This window comes from Chrysemys picta, chromosome 3, assembly GCF_011386835.1.
Source record: "Chrysemys picta bellii isolate R12L10 chromosome 3, ASM1138683v2, whole genome shotgun sequence".
In the NCBI taxonomy this organism is placed as follows: domain Eukaryota; kingdom Metazoa; phylum Chordata; order Testudines; family Emydidae; genus Chrysemys; species Chrysemys picta.
In genome coordinates, this window is record NC_088793.1 from 74,775,899 (window position 1) to 74,793,925 (window position 18,027).

Genomic DNA, 18,027 nt, shown 5'->3' on the forward strand with positions numbered 1-18,027 from the left:
CTTGGTAAAGTCATTTAATTTCACTGTGCCTCATCTGTAAAATGAGGGTTTTAGTCTCTTCCTCTGTAAGATGAGGATAATACCTATCTCACAAGGATGCTGCGAAGACTAATTTATTAATGATTGTAAAGTGCATTAAGATCCCTTAGTGGAAGGCACTATATAACTGCTAAGCATATTGCTGTTCATTAGGAGCCCATTCTCCTGTCTCATTTGATCTCTGCAAGCTATTAAATGCAGCAGGAATCATCATTTGAATCATGGGCCACAGATCTGTACGTTATCTTACCATGACAGGTGATTGTGTCATCACCCATGAAACTGCTGCTGCTGACTGTCCTCACCAAACCCACACACCTAACTGGAGTTAAAGGCTTAATCACAATTTGGAATAAGAAAGGCCCCATGTGTTGAAGTTGCTCAGCTCCATTCCAGATTTGCAAAGGAATCATTTTTCTCTTTCTAAGGATCTGACCCACATAATCATTATTATTTTTAACAGATTCATCACTCCACTGTAGGCTTGAAATAAATTATCCTTGTCTAAAATGTTTCTGTATTAGAGATTAGTGTCTTGAGTCCTGTTTTGCATTGATATTTTGAAGACTTATGATTTCTAACCCTTCTACTTTGTCCAAACCAAATGTCCACTTTTCAGGAGCTTAGCAAGTTCTTATCCCTCATTTTCTACAAATCAAATAATATAATAGAACAATCCCACATTTAACTTGGATTTTATAAAAGACATGCTTATTGCAAACAGTAAGAAATCCACTTTGAAAATAATAGTATGGCAAAGAAAGATCTTGTTAAACACGTGTATCTTTGCAGCTACCAGGGCATAAAAAACAAAAACCAGCAGAGCAGTAATTAAAGGGTCACTAACTCATGTCACATTAAATGGAGATTAAATCAAAGCCAGATTTGTAAAATCTTCAAATTTTAGCTCATAAGTGAATACATTCCTGTGTCTCAAGAAGTAGAAGTGTGTTTAAATCTGGTGTGGAGATGTTAGGATTCCCAGTCACATAACTATCTCAAAGAGTTGCAACCTAAACAGACAAGGCAGAGAAAGGGAAGGAGGGGAAACCGGTACAGAGATGAGAAATGACATATATCCTGTTATGCTGCTCCAATATGGCAATATTCTTAAAATAAATATGGGGTGAAAAGCAAGAGCAAAATTGCACCCTGCTGTAAGCCCACATATTTAGTTAAATTTATCCAAGGGACAAACTTCACCATTTGCTTTGTGAAAAGCTGGGGGAAATGATGTTTCACCATTGAATAAAATCAGGAATATCAGTGTTTTGCATATGATACACATACTCTTAAAGCAGCAAATGCTGATGGGCACAACTCTATTCCCATGTCCACTTAAGGTTAATATTAAGAGCCAACATGATGAGTAGGATTTCCAGCACCTCAGTTGACTGAGTTCCTGACGCTATTTTCTGTCAGGTATATACCTATCTCATAGAACTGGAAGGGACCCTGAAAGGTCATCGAGTCCAGCCCCCTGCCTTCACTTAGCAGGACCAAGTACTGATTTTGCCCCAGATCCCTAAGTAGCCCCCTCAAGGATTAAACTCACAACCCAGGGTTTCGCAGGCCAATGCTCAAACCACTGAGCTACCCCCATATAGGAAAGAAACATATTTTGAACTTAGGTTCTCAAAGGTAAGTCCTTTCAAGGCAGTTTGTTCAATGTGCCAGAGTGGAATGCAGAGTATCATATACCTATTTGGGGAAAAATATTTCTTTTGATCTACATTTCAGAAAGACTCTAGGAATGGGTGCCTCATTAAGAAGCAGAAAAATAGTGCTTTAGGCCCCCTCCTCCACTGGTGTTGTTTTTAAATCTCCCATCATTGCTCTAGTTCTGGGTGAACCTTCTATTTCTACCAGTCTGTCTGTCTGGGCTGATACCTCTTTTCCCGTTGGAGCTATGCAGCTCAGTCTTTGTTCTGCCCCTTAATAGTCACATGCCTAAACCAAATTATTTATTCTGTAATCATTAGAGAGGAAGGGTCTAGTAATTACTGCAGTGTTAGTTCCAGGGTTCCAGTTGGGATTGAGACCCCACTGTGCTTGGTGCCATACTGAAAACGTGGTCCTTAATATGACGAGTTTCCAAAGTAAGGCCTAATTCAGCAAATGCTCACATACATAATTTGACTCATATAAAGTCAATGGGATTACTCTCATCAGTAAAGTTACATGTGCATAACGGTTTCCAGGATCAGGCCACAATTTTCCACAAGGCACATCAAGTGAGTGTGATGTATGGTTAGAAGGATTGGCAGGAGTTCACGGTTAATAATCACAGGAGTGCATGTTTACCTCAGCTTGAATTCCCACCCAAAAAGTTAAATTTTGTTTAATTGCTTGTGGAGTTTTTTCCTGAAAATCCTGGGGTTTTCTTTATCTGTTAAGCTCTAGTTTTTCACCTTTCTTGGTAGAGTCCCATAACCAGTTAATTTAATAATGGGAGAGAGGAACACAGAGACTGTGGTCTTTCCAAAGCACTCCCATTGCAGAACAGACCTGCCATGGCCCATCTCCATCTAGCAATCTGTTTATAAACTGTGTGAAATATATATATAAGGGCTGTCAATTAATCACAGTTAACTGATGTGATTAACTAAAAAAAATTAACTGCAATTTTTAAAAAGTTAATCACAATTTTAATCGCACTATTAAACAATAGAATACCAATTGAAATGTATTAAATATTTTGGATGTTTTTCTACATTTTCATATATATTGTATTCTGTGTTGTAACTGAAATCAAAGTGTATATTATTTTTGATTATCATTTTTACAGTGCAAATATTTATAAACAAAAGTATTTTTCAATTCACCTCCTACAAGTACTGTAGTACAATCTCTTTGTCGTGAAAGTGCAACTTACAAATGTAGATTTTTTTTTTTTTTGGCTACATAACTGCAGTCAAAAACAAAACTGTAAAACTTCAGAGTCTACAAGTCCACTCAGTCCTTCTTCTTGTTCAGCCAATCGCTAAGACAAACCTTGCAATGCTGGCTACAACAGTGCACTTGTTCTCACTTTCAGGTGACATTGTGAACAAGAAGCGAGTAGCATTATCTTGTAATGTAAACAAACTTGTTTTTCTGAGTGATTGGCTGAACAAGAAATAGGACTGCGTGGACTTGTAGGCTCTAAAATTTTACATTGTTTTATTTTTGATTGCAGGTTTTTTGGTACATGATTCTACATTTGAAAGTTCTGCTTTCATAATAGAGATTGCACTGCAGTACCTGTATTCGGTGAATTGAAAAATATTATTCTTTTGGTTTTTTTACAGTTCACATATTTGTAATCAAAAATTCATAGATTCATAGATTCATAGATTATAGGACTGGAAGGGACCTCGAGAGGTCATCGAGTCCAGTCCCCTGCCCGCATGGCAGGACCAAATACTGTCTAGACCATCCCTGATAGACATTTATCTAACCTACTCTTAAATATCTCCAGAGACGGAGATTCCACAACCTCCCTAGGCAATTTGTTCCAGTGTTTAACCACCCTGACTGTTAGGAACTTTTTCCTAATGTCCAACCTAGACCTCCCTTGCTGCAGTTTAAACCCATTGTTTCTGGTTCTATCCTTAGAGGCTAAGGTGAACAAGTTCTCTCCCTCCTCCTTATGACACCCTTTTAGATACCTGAAAACTGCTATCATGTCCCCTCTCAGTCTTCTCTTCTCCAAACTAAACAAACCCAGTTCTTTCAGCCTTCCTTCATGGGTCATGTTCTCAAGACCTTTAATCATTCTTGTTGCTCTTCTTTGGACCCTTTCCAATTTCTCCACATCTTTTTTAAAATGCGGCGCCCAGAACTGGACACAATACTCCAGCTGAGGCCTAACCAGCGCAGAGTAGAGCAGAAGAATGACTTCTCGTGTCTTGTTCACAACACACCTGTTAATGCATCCCAGAATCATGTTTGCTTTTTTTGCAACAGCATCACACTGTTGACTCATATTTAGCTTGTGGTCCACTATAACCCCTAGATCCCTTTCTGCCGTACTCCTTCCTAGACAGTCTTTTCCCATTCTGTATGTGTGAAATTGATTTTTCCTTCCTAAGTGGAGCACTTTGCATTTGTCTTTGTTAAACTTCATCCTGTTTAACTCAGACCATTTCTCCAATTTGTCCAGATCATTTTGAATTATGACCCTGTCCTCCAAAGTAGTTGCAATCCCTCCCAGTTTGGTATCATCCGCAAACTTAATAAGCGTACTTTCTATGCCAATATCTAAGTCGTTGATGAAGATATTGAACAGAGCCGGTCCCAAAACAGACCCCTGCGGAACCCCACTCGTTACGCCTTTCCAGCAGGATTGGGAACCATTAATAACAACTCTCTGAGTACGGTTATCCAGCCAGTTATGCACCCACCTTATAGTAGCCCCATCTAATTTGTATTTGCCTAGTTTATCGATAAGAATATCATGCGAGACCGTATCAAATGCCTTACTAAAGTCTAGGTATACCACATCCACCGCTTCACCCTTATCCACAAGGCTCGTTATTCTATCAAAGAAAGCTATCAGATTGGTTTGACATGATTTGTTCTTCACAAATCCATGCTGGCTGTTCCCTATCACCTTACCACCTTCCAAGTGTTTGCAGATGATTTCCTTAATTACTTGCTCCATTATCTTCCCTGGCACAGAAGTTAAACTAACTGGTCTGTAGTTTCCTGGGTTGTTTTTATTTCCCTTTTTATAGATGGGCACTATATTTGCCCTTTTCCAGTCTTCTGGAATCTCTCCCGTCTCCCATGACTTTCCAAAGATAATAGCTAGAGGCTCAGATACCTCCTCTATTAGCTCCTTGAGTATTCTAGGATGCATTTCATCAGGCCCGGGTGACTTGCAGGCATCTAACTTTTCTAAGTGATTTTTAACTTGTTCTTTTTTTATTTTATCCGCTAAACCTACCCCCTTCCCATTAGCATTCACTATGTTAGGCATTCCTTCAGACTTCTCGGTGAAGACCGAAACAAAGAAGTCAGAAATAAATATAAAGTGAGCACTGTACACTTTGTATTCAGTGCTGTAATTGAAATCAATATATTTTAAAATGTAGAAAACACAATTTAAATATTTTTGATATTTTATTATTGCTTAACAGTGCGATTAATTGTGATTACTTCTTTTAATCACTTGACAGCCCTAATATATATAGTTTGTTCATGTGTCTCTCACACAGCTTTTCTAGCCCATTTAGCTCCCCTCTCCACCACATACAGTACAAGATCCTATGATCCACTATTCTTATATTAGCCTATATAAGCCAGTTTTTGTCATTGTTTATTTCCTGAGATGTCACCTCGCTGGCTGCAACCCTCTAACTGGGGTTGAAATCAGAAAGCTTTGTATCTGGTTCACTTTTATTTGTGAAATATTATTATTTATTTTTTTGAAGCTAACCATTTCTTTTTTGCTGAGAAAACTAGGTCAAGCAATGATAGTGCAGCAGTGAGGGGAAAAAATGAGTAAAAAGACCAGACCTCTCTAGTACATTAGGTGTTTTTGGTTTTGTTCTTTTGCTTTGTTTTTGTAGAGAAGTTACTTTCTATTTTTTGTGCTTCGTGGTGATTGTTTTTTTCTGTGGGGTAACCAAAGAGACTTTCAGTTATGACTTGCTTTAAGACATGCATGCTGTTTCTAATCCTTTTTTCTTATTGCTGTTTTCAAAGCTGCTTTGCAGTGTGGCATTGGTTTTTAGAGAACCAAGCTAGGAAAAAAGTTAATCTTATAGTTACTTGCTTACTTTTAAAAAGGGGGTTTAACTAGCTTGCACTCTCTGTTCTCAGGAGATAGAGTACTTTTCATCTTCCTTTTAATCCCTGAACTAAAATGAAGATTTTTGTCTCTGTAGCTGACGTTGCTGCACAATGAAAGACAGCTTATTTTGGGGTAAGGTTTTAAAGGTTGCATTCTGCTTCAGTGCCATCTACTGGGGTTCTGTTGCTTCTCATCAGTGGCAAAGGCTGTTTCACTTTATTGTCTGTAAACTTGTTGCTCCTCACTGTATCTGAGGCATTGTTTTCTATTTTCTCCCTAAGAAGGCTTCCAATCCTGAAGGCAAGGCTGATTCTTATTTTGGCAGATGTGTTCCTGCCAAGTAGCATTAGGACCTTGTTAACAAGCTGCCGTTTCCTTGGTGGGATTTCCCTGGTTTGTGCAGGCATTTTTACCTTCCTTTATATCATTCTCACAGTGGATTGTACAATGGACAGTCAGGTCACTGATATTATTTATATTTTTTTTAGAAGTGGGATTTCTTTGGGTGAAGGAGTTATTCTTACAAAGATCTCTGGTTATTTCTCTGGTTTATGTACTATCGGTGAAATTCTGGCCCCACTGAAATCTGTGGCAAACCCCCCAGGTCAAGATTTCGCCCGATAAGTCTTCATGTGCAACTTTTGCCTCTGTTTGATCTCTGGTTGAATGCTTTTGCTCTAGTAATTCCTAAATTTTGTGGGAGCTTTTCTTTGATTCGTCTCAAAATGCTTGGTCTGATGATACCAATGGACTATTGATAAAGGATTACTCATGTAAAACTTTTAGGATTGGGCCCAAAATGAACCTTTCCCACTCCCTCTTCTTTATATCCTGGAGTTCAATTTGATAGATTAAAAAGTTGCATTGTTTTCTCCAAATCAATATGATGCATCAATTTTTTAATTCTTTTTAGCCATCTGTGATCCAAATAAACATCCACTTGCTGCTGGGTACTCATCTCAAAATATAAGCTGCCTTGTCTGATATCTTAGGATATGTCTACACAGCAAAGAAAAACCTGAAGCTGGCCCATGTCAGTCACGGTTTTTCTTTGCTGTGTAGAAATACTCATAGACTGCAAAGTAAAGCTTGCCAGAAAATGTTTTTTTACATTTCATTAAAATAACAAAATTGAAAACCAAAAATGTCTGGTTTTGGCAATAAAAAACAAAAAACTTCATCTGAAAGATAAAATATCTTTTTGGCCAAAAAATTTTCATTATTGAATTTTTCATTTTCCAATGAACAGAGGAAAGAAGACACTTTCCATTAAGATTTTTGATTAGTCAAAAATCCAAATTTCCAAAGGAAAACAGTGACAGAAAAATTTCAACCACCCTACTACAAAAAGGCATGATTTTTTTAAAATCTAAATGTATTTCAATTTCAGAAGAGGAATTCTGGAGAAATTTCCCCCCGTTGGCAGGTTATTGCATAGCAGGTTACTGCCAGATGGTTTCTTGTATTTTTCTTTGAATAGTTTTAGCCACAATTGAAGACCAAATACTGGAGCTGATGGATGTTATGGCAATTCCTACTTTCTTTGTGCAGATTTTGAGCCGGTGTTGCCAAAGCGTTAGATCTGTTGCCCTACTGGATACTTTGGTATCTAACATGAGTGAATTTAGCGCAGACTGACGTTTTTCCATCATTGCTCATGAAAACATCTTTATTGCTCAGTGTTTCTCTGGAAAAGTTGAGAGCTGAAGCAGACCTCTGAATAGATTGTCTCTTGCTGGAGCAAAGTCACTCAAATAATGCTGGGGTGAACTGAATTTTAGAATTTGAGAGTAGCAAATAGGGGGAGGGCTTCAAAACTTTTTCAAACTGTATCGATCTTAAAAAAAAAATTTGTCCTGATAAAATGAGCCAACCAGCCAGAAAATCTTCCAGCAATGAGGCCCAAACCCTTAGTCTAAGGCCATATTTAGTGTATAACTGGCTAAAGACATATCTATGGATGATATTCCACCTGAAGTAACAACGCAGAATGTAGTGAAACTGGAATTCTCTCAATTTCTCAAATGGTTAGGACTACAGCTGGTTGGAAAAAGGGGGGAGTTCTGCATGAAAAATTTTGACTCGATCAAAAGCCCAAAATTTTTTGGCTGAAACCAGCCAAAACCAAAAAAAAAATCAGTTTGGGGGATTTGGGGTTTTTTTGACGAAAAATTGCACATTTTCAAAGAAAGCAAGTGGACACTTTCCACTAAATTTTCACTGAATCGAAAACCCAATTCTCCATTGAAGGAAAAAGTTTTGAAGGATGTTTTCACCTCACCCTACTTACACCTCCTTATTCATTTGAAATAAAAGAGATTTTCAGACCTTTAGATTCTTGAAAAATTGTCAGGATATGCAAATATCCATTCTAGTTAAAAATTGAGAATGAAAAAGTAATCTGAATGCTTCTGGGTTATATAATAAATTAGGTATTGACATTCAAATGGAATGCAACTGAGTTTTTAAAAAACAGATTTTCTTTATGAATGATCAGTGCCATAACCTTCCATGTTTCAGTAAACTACCACAGAACCTGCTTCTTTAACAACAGAATACTAATGGGTTTGCCTTTCCTCATAAAAGAATCTAGTCCACACTATGGACTAAAGGTCAGATTTTCAAAGGTATCTAGGTGTCTAAAGATCTAGATAGGTGCCCAGTTGGATTTTCAGAAGTGCCAAAGCAGGTTAGGTGTCTGCTGAAAATGTGGCCTTAAGGCCCTGGTCCTGTAGAGCACTTAAGCAAGTGCTTAACTTTAAGTCCTGAGTAGTCCTATTGAAATCTCTACTTACATCTATAAAGTTGCGTATATACTTAAGCACTTTGCTGCATCAGGGCCAAAGTAGGTTGCACAAGTCTTGTTTTCAAAAGAAAGAAATAGTTGAGTTTTGTACAAGTGTTTTTTTAATATTTCACTTACCAGCTTCATGTCAGATTTTATTCTGGAACAATGTTTTATGATTTTCAAAACACAATACAGACCCGTATCTACAGAGGTACAATAATGCATGAGTGAAGCACTTTTATTATTTCATTAACCTGTCGATGATCATAAAACATAAATGTGCTATATAACGAATGCCCATGCCAGAAAATGTGACCTATACATAAAGTAGGCAAGACAAGTTATAGATAAATGAAAGCAATGAAATAAGATTGAACATTAAATTATGCAAACTTTCCTTGTTTTATTGCAGTTGTTTAAGATATTGGGAGAACAGCTGACTGAAAATTTTTAGATTTATTTATTGAAAAATTTTAATTTATTTATTCGTTGAAAAATGCAGTTTTGTTTACCCTGAAACTATTTGCGAATTTGAAACAAATTCACCAAATAGTTTTGATGACAACGATGTCAACAACAACAACAACTGTAAGCTTGAGTCACAAAGCAACTTAGGCACTATTCAGAAATGGTGGCGGAGGGGATGTGCCACCACCACCAGTCTCCTTATAACCTTTAGCACAGTGATTAGTGCACTCACCTGGGATGCAAGAGGCCCAGGTTTGAACGGGAGAGATTGAGAGAGACCCAGCCCAGAATAGGCTGATAGTTAAGGCACTCACCTGTGAGGGAGGAGACCTGGGATTAAATGGGGGTCTCCCACATCCCAAGTGAGTGCCCTAACCACTGAGATAAAGGCTATTAAGGGGGATTCTTCATTGTTCCTCCTTCCCCACCCCCTGTTTTGTGAATCTAGCCCTTTAAAAATGCCCAGGAACTAAATGTTTTGTCCAACCTGAAATGGACTTTTTGGTGACTGTATGCCCACTCCTAAAAATAGAGATCAATTATTTAATATCATCAGCTGAAATCTTCAATATTATTTGCACAGCAGGTAAAATTCATATTGGATAGCCTGGTGAAATCTCTAAAGGAAGTATTAAGGGAACAATAGCTTGCTGCACAGGCAATGGCAGGCTACTCCATCCTGCCTTCTCACTCATAGGGAGAAAGGTTGCAGGTACATTGGCCACCCATGCCTTGTCTCTGCTGTGGTTTCAGTGTAACTGCATTAGTGAAAACTTTTAACATAGACATGTTTACACTATGTTGTTCTAGCTGGAAACTGGGATAAACAATACCTGTGCAAATTTCACTACATTGGTGTAAACAGTTTCTACGCTAGGGGTTGTGTCTGGTTCAGCCACACCAAGGGCTGAGATCATGTGTACAAACAAGGCCTAAAGCAATACAAATTAAGAAGAAAGTAATGGCGTTAATGATATATTAAATCCTTCTTTTAAACCAAGAGTTCTTTCCTTTTCCACTCATGCTCTTCCACTCAGCCTGAAATATGTGCTGCTTCTAGTTTCCATTTCTTCTCATGCTACATTTGGAAAAGCATGGGCCTAGAATCCATGGACAAAGCATAACTCAGGAGTACAGCTGATTGACATTTCCAGATTTTGAGTTTTAAACAAGTTTCGTTTTCAAACACTTGGTTTTCAATTTTAAAAAATTAATTGAAATGATGGTGATTTTTTTGGGAGGGGTGGTTTTTGGTTTTGGTTTGTCAATATATTGATATTTTTCTATAATTTGAAAAAACAAAAAAAATTTCAAAATTCCCTTCCATTTCTTTTAACTCTCTTTTTGAGCAGCTCTGCTGAAGAGGAAATAACTCCTTTCTAGACGGACAATAAGTCTACAAAGTGAGATGTTCAAGTTAACCCCTGAAATTAGGAAAGGACAAACAAAGTCCTTTGCCTGCTTCTTGCAGTAGGTTTTTAGAAACCTTAACTTTAATAGGCTGATGTTTGCTTCAAGATGGAGTAGCCCTCAATATCCCAAATTTGCCAATGACTTTTGCAACAATTCTTTGAGCTGGTGAAATGCTCAGAGACCTTTATCTGGAGAATAAGGAAAATAAACTCAGGATGAATACGCAAAAGAGCAAAACTATGTTTCAAGCAGGTATGCAAGAAAACACACAATCCACTGGAAATAATGTAGATAAACTATGTTGTCTGGATTGCCTCACACATGTGCAGACTTGGCCCTCATAACAGGTTTTTCTCCCCCTGTCAAAAGTGTTATGATGATTAATGCCATCATTACTCTTTTTTGTTTGTACCTGTTCAGAGCCGAGTAGGGAGCCCTGCTTCGTGTATTGTATTTGATTTTTTTTTTAAAGATGTAATTCAAGGGCAACCTGATGAAGGCAGAACAGGAAATATTCCACTAGGAGAGCATAAAACAAATTAAAATATCATCATGTATATACACTAATTTCTATATCGTTAGGAATAATGTACAAAACCCAAAAACATCATGTACTCTAAACAGGAACAATATATTTACAGGAAACATCAAAGTAATATAAGACATTAAAATGGTTACTTGTCCCTGCACTACTTACACAATGACAGGAGAGAAGAAGATCCCTTTATAGTTGATTCTACGCTGACCAGATTTGTGTAGGCCTCAAAAACCTTCCTGTTAGTGAATGTCACTTCTCTGTAACTTTACAAGTTTTTTGGACTTTTCAGTCTGCACCCTTTACATAGAACATTTCAACTATGCAGAAATTCCCAGGCACATTTGCATGAGTTGTGTTCTACCTTCTGGCGAAACTGTTGGCAGAACAGCCTGCCCCCATTGTGTCCTGCTTTCATCTGCTTTATAATTTGTACTCGGACTACATTCTCAACTCTAACCCCAAAGACACCAATGCTGCATCCTTGTGAGTTACCATGGTAACTCTTGTGTCCTCATTTAGCATATACTACAGCTACTGTTCTTATTACTGTCACTTACATTATATGTGCCTATTATATAGATTAAAATCAACTGCATTTTACCTTTGTCCCCATAATAGCTAGAAAACGAAATAATTTTTCCCAAGAAATACATAAAACTCAACATTTTACTGCGTCAAGGAAACCAGTAACCAGAGGATGGAATGCTGGAGTCAGCGTTTCATTCCATGAGAGTGCATAACATCAGTTCTCCGGAGAATTCTGATCAGACCTCCCAAAACACAAAGCCTAGCTTCCAGCTAACTTCAAGTAAACATATTACTGTGGAGATTACGATCAAAACATCAGAAAAACATTCCTTTCAACTACATGATGCTCAGAACATTATTTATTTATTGGGCTGAGGCAAGCGATGGTTCAGGGAGACAGGATTTCGTTATTTTTTTATGTTGTCTTATGGTAAAAGTACTTCACAAGGATGATCCACATCTTTGTCATGAGATTTGAAGAGTCTGTCATTCTTTGTCAGACCAATCCTGCTTTGTATCCAAACATGGTATCAGTTTATAAAGGGCCATAACCTGAAGTCCTTACTCACGCAAACTCTTATTGACATCAATGAGAGTTTTGTTTGAGGAAAAGCTGTAAGATGTGGCCCCTGCTGTTTAATGATTGTTGTGTGTAGAGGATATGTTGCCTTCAGCATTTTCCAAAGCAGATATGGGTTCACCCATAAAGTCTCTCTATTGCTTATTGAGGAAGGATGGTCCAGTGGTTAGGACACTGGCATCATACTTAAAAAGATTTGTGTTCAAGTCCCCCCTTGTCCATGGCCTTTGTGTGTGCAGATTACAGCCTCTCTGTGCCTCAGTTTCCCATCTGTAAAATGGGGATAAGAATAATTGACTACCGGACAGGCATAATGTGATAAATATATTAAAATACTATGGTGATGGGTGCCATATAAGTACCTTGGAGAGAGAGAACTTTTCAGCATAGATTAACCCTAAAAATCTAATGAACCACTCCTTGAAAAAAACTGAAGGGGGGGTTCCTTTTTTACATTAATGTAATAGTTGAATGCCATTGATTTGAACAGATGTGCATTCATAGCATTTTGAGCATGACTGAAATTATTTGTCTGTGCGCGTTGTGCACTGCAAGTGTGCATTAATAGCTCATCAGTGCCAGGGCCGGCTCCAGGGTTTTTGCTGCCCCAAGCGGCAGGAAAAAAAGAAAAAAAAAATGCCGCGATCGCGATCCGTGGCAGCTCTACCGTGCCGCTTTCTTCTTCGGCGGCAATTCGGTGGCAGGTCCTTCCCTCCAAGAGGTACCGAGGGACCCTCCGCCGAATTGCCACCGAAAAGCCCGACGTGCAGCCCCTTCCCCTTGACCACCCCAAGTACCTGCTTGCTCAGCTGATGCCTGGAGTCGGCCTTGATCAGTGCATGCCCTGTTATTTCTTTGTAAGCCGATGGACTGATTTAGCAGAAACAAATCAGAAATATAGTCAAGTAAGGGTTTACTTCAGAGGACGTGTATAGCTGTGACTCAAACAAAAACAAGTAACAAACTACCCCTCTGACTGAGGTTCAACCCAAACCCATGTCCTTGGGTGTAGAGTCCTGCCATTCCACAGGCATGCCCCCTCCCAAGTAGGTGTGCATGAGGTGAGAGAAGATCACCTAAATTTATCTAACCTTTGCTTTAATGAGGACTCTGTAGTGGCCCTGCACCCAGTTACACATGGTGTGCATGTTTCTGTATGTGAGTCTCTAGTGGTATGAGTACATAAGATGATCAATTTTATATACTCTTGTACTTATGTTCATTTTTTGTAAATTATAACAATATCCTATGTAACTCCTATTGATATTAATGGAAGTCATGCATATGAACCAACAGAAGAATAGGCATAAAAGGTCAGAATTTCATAAAGAAGGGTCAACATTACCTTTGCATGTCTACATTTGCGCCGATACATCCAATAAAGGTACGTGCAAAGGGAGCCTTTGTGCATAAGATGGTCATTTAGATCCATTTGTTTGTGCAAATGCCCAATACACCTATACAGTTTCAGTAATAGTGCAAAAGAACAGCACAAGTGAACGCAGGACTAGGGCAATACTTTATGAAAACTACACTCAAAATATTTAACCTGTTGTTAAGTTTAGTGATCCAGGCAGGATTTCTTCCTTTTCTTACGTTACGAAGTTTTAGCTTTGAGAGTTAAGTTTTCCTCAACCAGTAAACCCTTTTGATGAGGAAGCTATGATTTTTCTTGGGACAGTATTTATTACCTTCTGGCCTAAATTAGCTGTAAATCCACTAATTGTCAAACTAAATACCTAAATAAAAATTCAATTGCACTTTATGAGTTGCATCCACAAGACCTATGTTGATTTATAGCAGCTGAGGGTCTGGTAAATGAAATTAATAACGATAATGTCTTTGCTGTGAGTACTATCTATATAGTTTGGATCACATTCATGGCAAAGAGCTCAACTTATTTCATGTTTGGTTGGAGGGGGGATGTAAGCGGAGATCAGTTTTGAGTGAATCTGTGTTGATGCATTGTTTGACCCATGTCCAGAGGTGGTAATAAATAAACTCCCTCCATTATCTACAGAATCATTCCCACTTCCACAAATTTATGTTTGCTATAGTATTGTTAGGATAACAAGCTGCACTACATGCAAAAGCAGATAATACATCTTAAAAAATTGCAACATGGCAGTCTTTACAGTTGAACTATTGATTGCTGTGCTCAAAGAGGATATTGACAGGACCCAAGTATGTGGAAGTCCAGCTTCAGACTCCTGTTATATTATAATCCAAGAACAAGACATTAAATCAATCTGTAATATTATTAAGGGAGCACTTGATTCCCACTGATTTGAGTTATAGACTATTTGACTATTTTACTGCACACTGTCCTGGCTAGTGCAATGATTTAGTGCGGTTAGAAAAATAGTAAATCAATTCAGCTAAAAATGTTTTCAATTTGCAGGGACAACAAGTTTTCCACAGCTTGTGCCAAATGAACGAGCCATTATTTTTGGTCTAATATAAGCATTCCATCATCTTCCCCTGCCCCTTCTTCACAGTCATGACACAACCCCTGGGGAACAGAATAAAAACAGAGTCCTTGACTTTGAGTTTACTAGTGGGGATAGACATTAGTTATGCTTTCTTGAAGTTTAAAATATTCCTTTGGATTATGTCTAACAGTTTTCAAGAAGGGAGAAAAAAGCAATAGCATTTCTTTAAAGCTGTAGTGTGGATTGGAGCTGCACAGTGGTTGCATGAGAAAGTATAGGAGTGAGCACCACAGAATAGAATAGATCCAATTCTAATGTTCACTGCTTCCTCAAATGTTATTTCTTTTTATTCTTTTCTTTGTTACTTTCACCCTTTGCATTTGGTTCATCTGAGCTGTAACTTACACCTCCCTTCACTGGTGCAAGAGCTCAGTTTCGGCTGCCCAAAGTCAATGAGATGTAAATACTTTATGAAACCTAGTTTTCTTAAATCCGCTGTAACTCTTTATGATTGTTGACATTAGCAGCAGAATGGCCCTTACTCATGAGCTAATCAAATTGCAATTCAACGAGTCCAGCAGATGTCTGAGTTTTGCTTCACTGTGAACTTTTTGGAGTCTCTTTCCCTCATTCCCAGGAACCATGACCCAATATTAGCAAAGTATTGCTGATCCAACTAGCAATAACAAGACTGAAATAAGACTCCTTCCCCACAAGCCTCCAAAGGTTCAGAGTTTCAGATACCAAAGCTTCTATGCTTATTCAAATCCTCTTTGGCTTGTAAAACTGAGGGAAGAGAAGTATATGAGATTAGGCTCTCAGAAGATTTATGGTATTTCCTGCAACTGGTTGACATGGAAATATCAGTTTTCTCACAGTATTCTGGCACTTCAAAGTCATGTTCTGGATGGAACTTGGCAATACAGATGCATGTAAGAAAAACAGAAGTCTATTCTCTTCCCACAACAACAAAAAGAAACTTGGTTTGATTTAGGGTTTATGTTAGTTATACCAGGTTTATCCCTCACTCTCTTTTCTCTTAGGATATCCAAGGGAAGAAGGCTGCTCAAATCTCCCTGCATGGTAACTGATTTTAGTATTACAGAGATAATCTTCACAGTGCAGGCCAGCTAACCTGGAGTTCCTTGTCCATCTTTTATCTACTCAAGGTGGACACTGGGTTTTCCAAAAGGAAGACACATTACAGAAAGAAAGGAACTGCCAAGGAAATTGGGGACGTTCTGATGTTGGGCAGGGAAAGTCTGAAAACTCGTGGTTCAAACCTACTTTCTCTTTGGCCTCTTATCTACAGTGTCAGTTTGATTTCAGAAAATAGCTTTTGTCCATATTATGTGAATTTTCTGGATAATCTACTCCTCACAATGCAGGACATAAAAACATTTTCTCCAATATGGTTTGGTGGTTGGGGGTGACCTCACAAACCTAGTTACTTTCTGTATGAGGCTTTGTGTCTTTATGTTCCACCTATTTTCTTTTTAATTAAATCCTCTGACTATGGCTAGTGTGGGGATAAACTCACTTTCAAATTTATGATTGATTTTCCAATATAATTGTGACATCCCAAATTACATTCAATACGTAGGAGTGTGTTCCACCTTTTTGTGTCTGCTCGATTTTCTTTTATGACTGTAATACCACTGATGCAAATGCTAAGGTTATTCATTTTCTGCAAGAATAGTTCTCTTTTAGGAGTAAAGAGAGGAGTAGGATAAGAAATTTAAATTGATTTATTTCCACTCATCTTGCCTGATCTGTTTCGGCACTAACGACAGAGGGAACAGATTTCAGGCACCAGGATTATCAGTATAAATACTAACCGACTAAACTGAGGCAATCTTCTTGAATATTACGCATTGCTAAAAACTGCCATTTTGTTGCCAGATGCTTCCAAAGTTAGGAATCCCAACCATTGCAAGTAACCGGGGCAATCGCTGCTCTAAGTTGCACAAGTAATGCATTACTATTCACAGAATGAGATTGTTTGGGCCTGAACTGTTTCATTCATGTTATTTATTAATTTTCCTTTCTCCCAGAACAGCTGAAGAACCAAAAGATGACAAGTAATCACTGCCATTACTGCATGGAATCCCTTCTTGGCAGGAGGTATGCATTTAGAGAAGAGAATTCTTACTGTGTTACATGTTATGATGGCCTATTTGCTAACTCCTGTGAAGAATGCAAGAGGCCCATTGAATGTGATGCCAAGGTAAGCATTTAGTTCATTTTTCTGTATTTATTGAGATTGTTAAATCACAGAGCATGAAATCCGCCTCTTTGGGGGTGGGTTCCACCCAAGGCTCTCTGTGCCACGGAAGCCTTCAGAATCCCTGCACAGGTATGGCGACCTGGACTTAGCTGTTGTACAAAGGGGAGATGGAGCCTCTGCACACCAGGGAGGGGGGTTCTATGCTGACTGGACGTATGCTGCTGCAGAAGGAAGCGTTGAGAGCAGGGACCAGAGGACCTACATTTATATGGATGCAGTGCTGGAGAAGCCTTGAACAGAGTCTGTAGTATAGTGGTGATCTATGGTCTACCCCGACATTAATAAGTGGATTCTATCCCTCACTGCCACTTAATTTCCTGCATAAAGACTGCACAGTTTGGTGGATGGGACTGGGGAGAGGGTCCACCCAGTAAGCAATAGAACTACTTAATTCACTTCCACAATATTTTGTAGTATCGTCAATTTCTGATGAAGCATTACCTTACTTAACAATTTTAGGGTTTTATACCTATGTCCTTTATTGCAGGACCTGAGTGCCTTCCATATAAAATCAATTAGCATACCAAAGTCCCTAGTGGACCTCCTAGAGTCTCTGGCTCTTCTGCCTTTTGGAGGGTATAAAAACTCTGGGGTGGTGTGTGTGCTAGTTGTGAGTGTTGTTCCTGTTGTGGCAGAAAGGCTTGGTTATTGTAGAGAGATATCTTGGGTTGTTTAAATGTATCTTTCACTCTAGCGCCCTCAGTAGTTTCAGTCTCTCACTCTCTCCCTACTCTACCCTCTCTTGCTGTCCCTTATTCAATAGATAAGATCGCAGGAAACTTTAAAATAAATACTTCCGAGAGATGTCAAGTGAAAAACAACTTCACTTTGTCTATAAATAATTTCTATTGCAAATGTTTAGTCAACACACAGGAGTTCGACTGGAAGGCAACAATATTTATCATTTTTATGTAATGCTGTCTGTCTTTGTAAACAAGATGCCTTGAGCGGGCGTATTTTGGTTAAAATATCTTACTTGCAGTATGACAGCTTAATTTCTTATTTACCTCACAATGCCTGGCTTGTCTAATCAAGGAAATCTCCATGATAGGCGCAATCAGACAGAACAAACTTCTGGACTTTGCTTTCCTTGAATCTAGGCCCCTTGTAGAACATTAATTAGAACTGGGAGATCCCAAGTAAATGCAGTTAGCTGGGTGGCATCTGTCAGCTTT

The 18,027-nt window shown here is 38.5% G+C and overlaps 1 protein-coding gene across 6 annotated transcripts in view; it reads left to right on the forward strand.

Annotated features, from left to right (window-relative positions):
• FHL5 (four and a half LIM domains 5) overlaps window positions 1–18,027 on the forward strand; it is a 55,550-nt gene that overhangs the window by 9,482 nt on the left and 28,041 nt on the right. For 4 of the 6 annotated variants that reach the window (XM_065588218.1, XM_065588219.1, XM_065588221.1 and 1 more), the window contains one exon: window positions 16,620–16,792. In XM_065588218.1, the coding sequence (XP_065444290.1) occupies window positions 16,620–16,792 (173 nt within the window). The remainder of the gene's footprint in view (window positions 1–16,619; window positions 16,793–18,027) is intronic. The other 2 variants (XM_008164868.4, XM_065588220.1) reach the window with 1 other exon arrangement.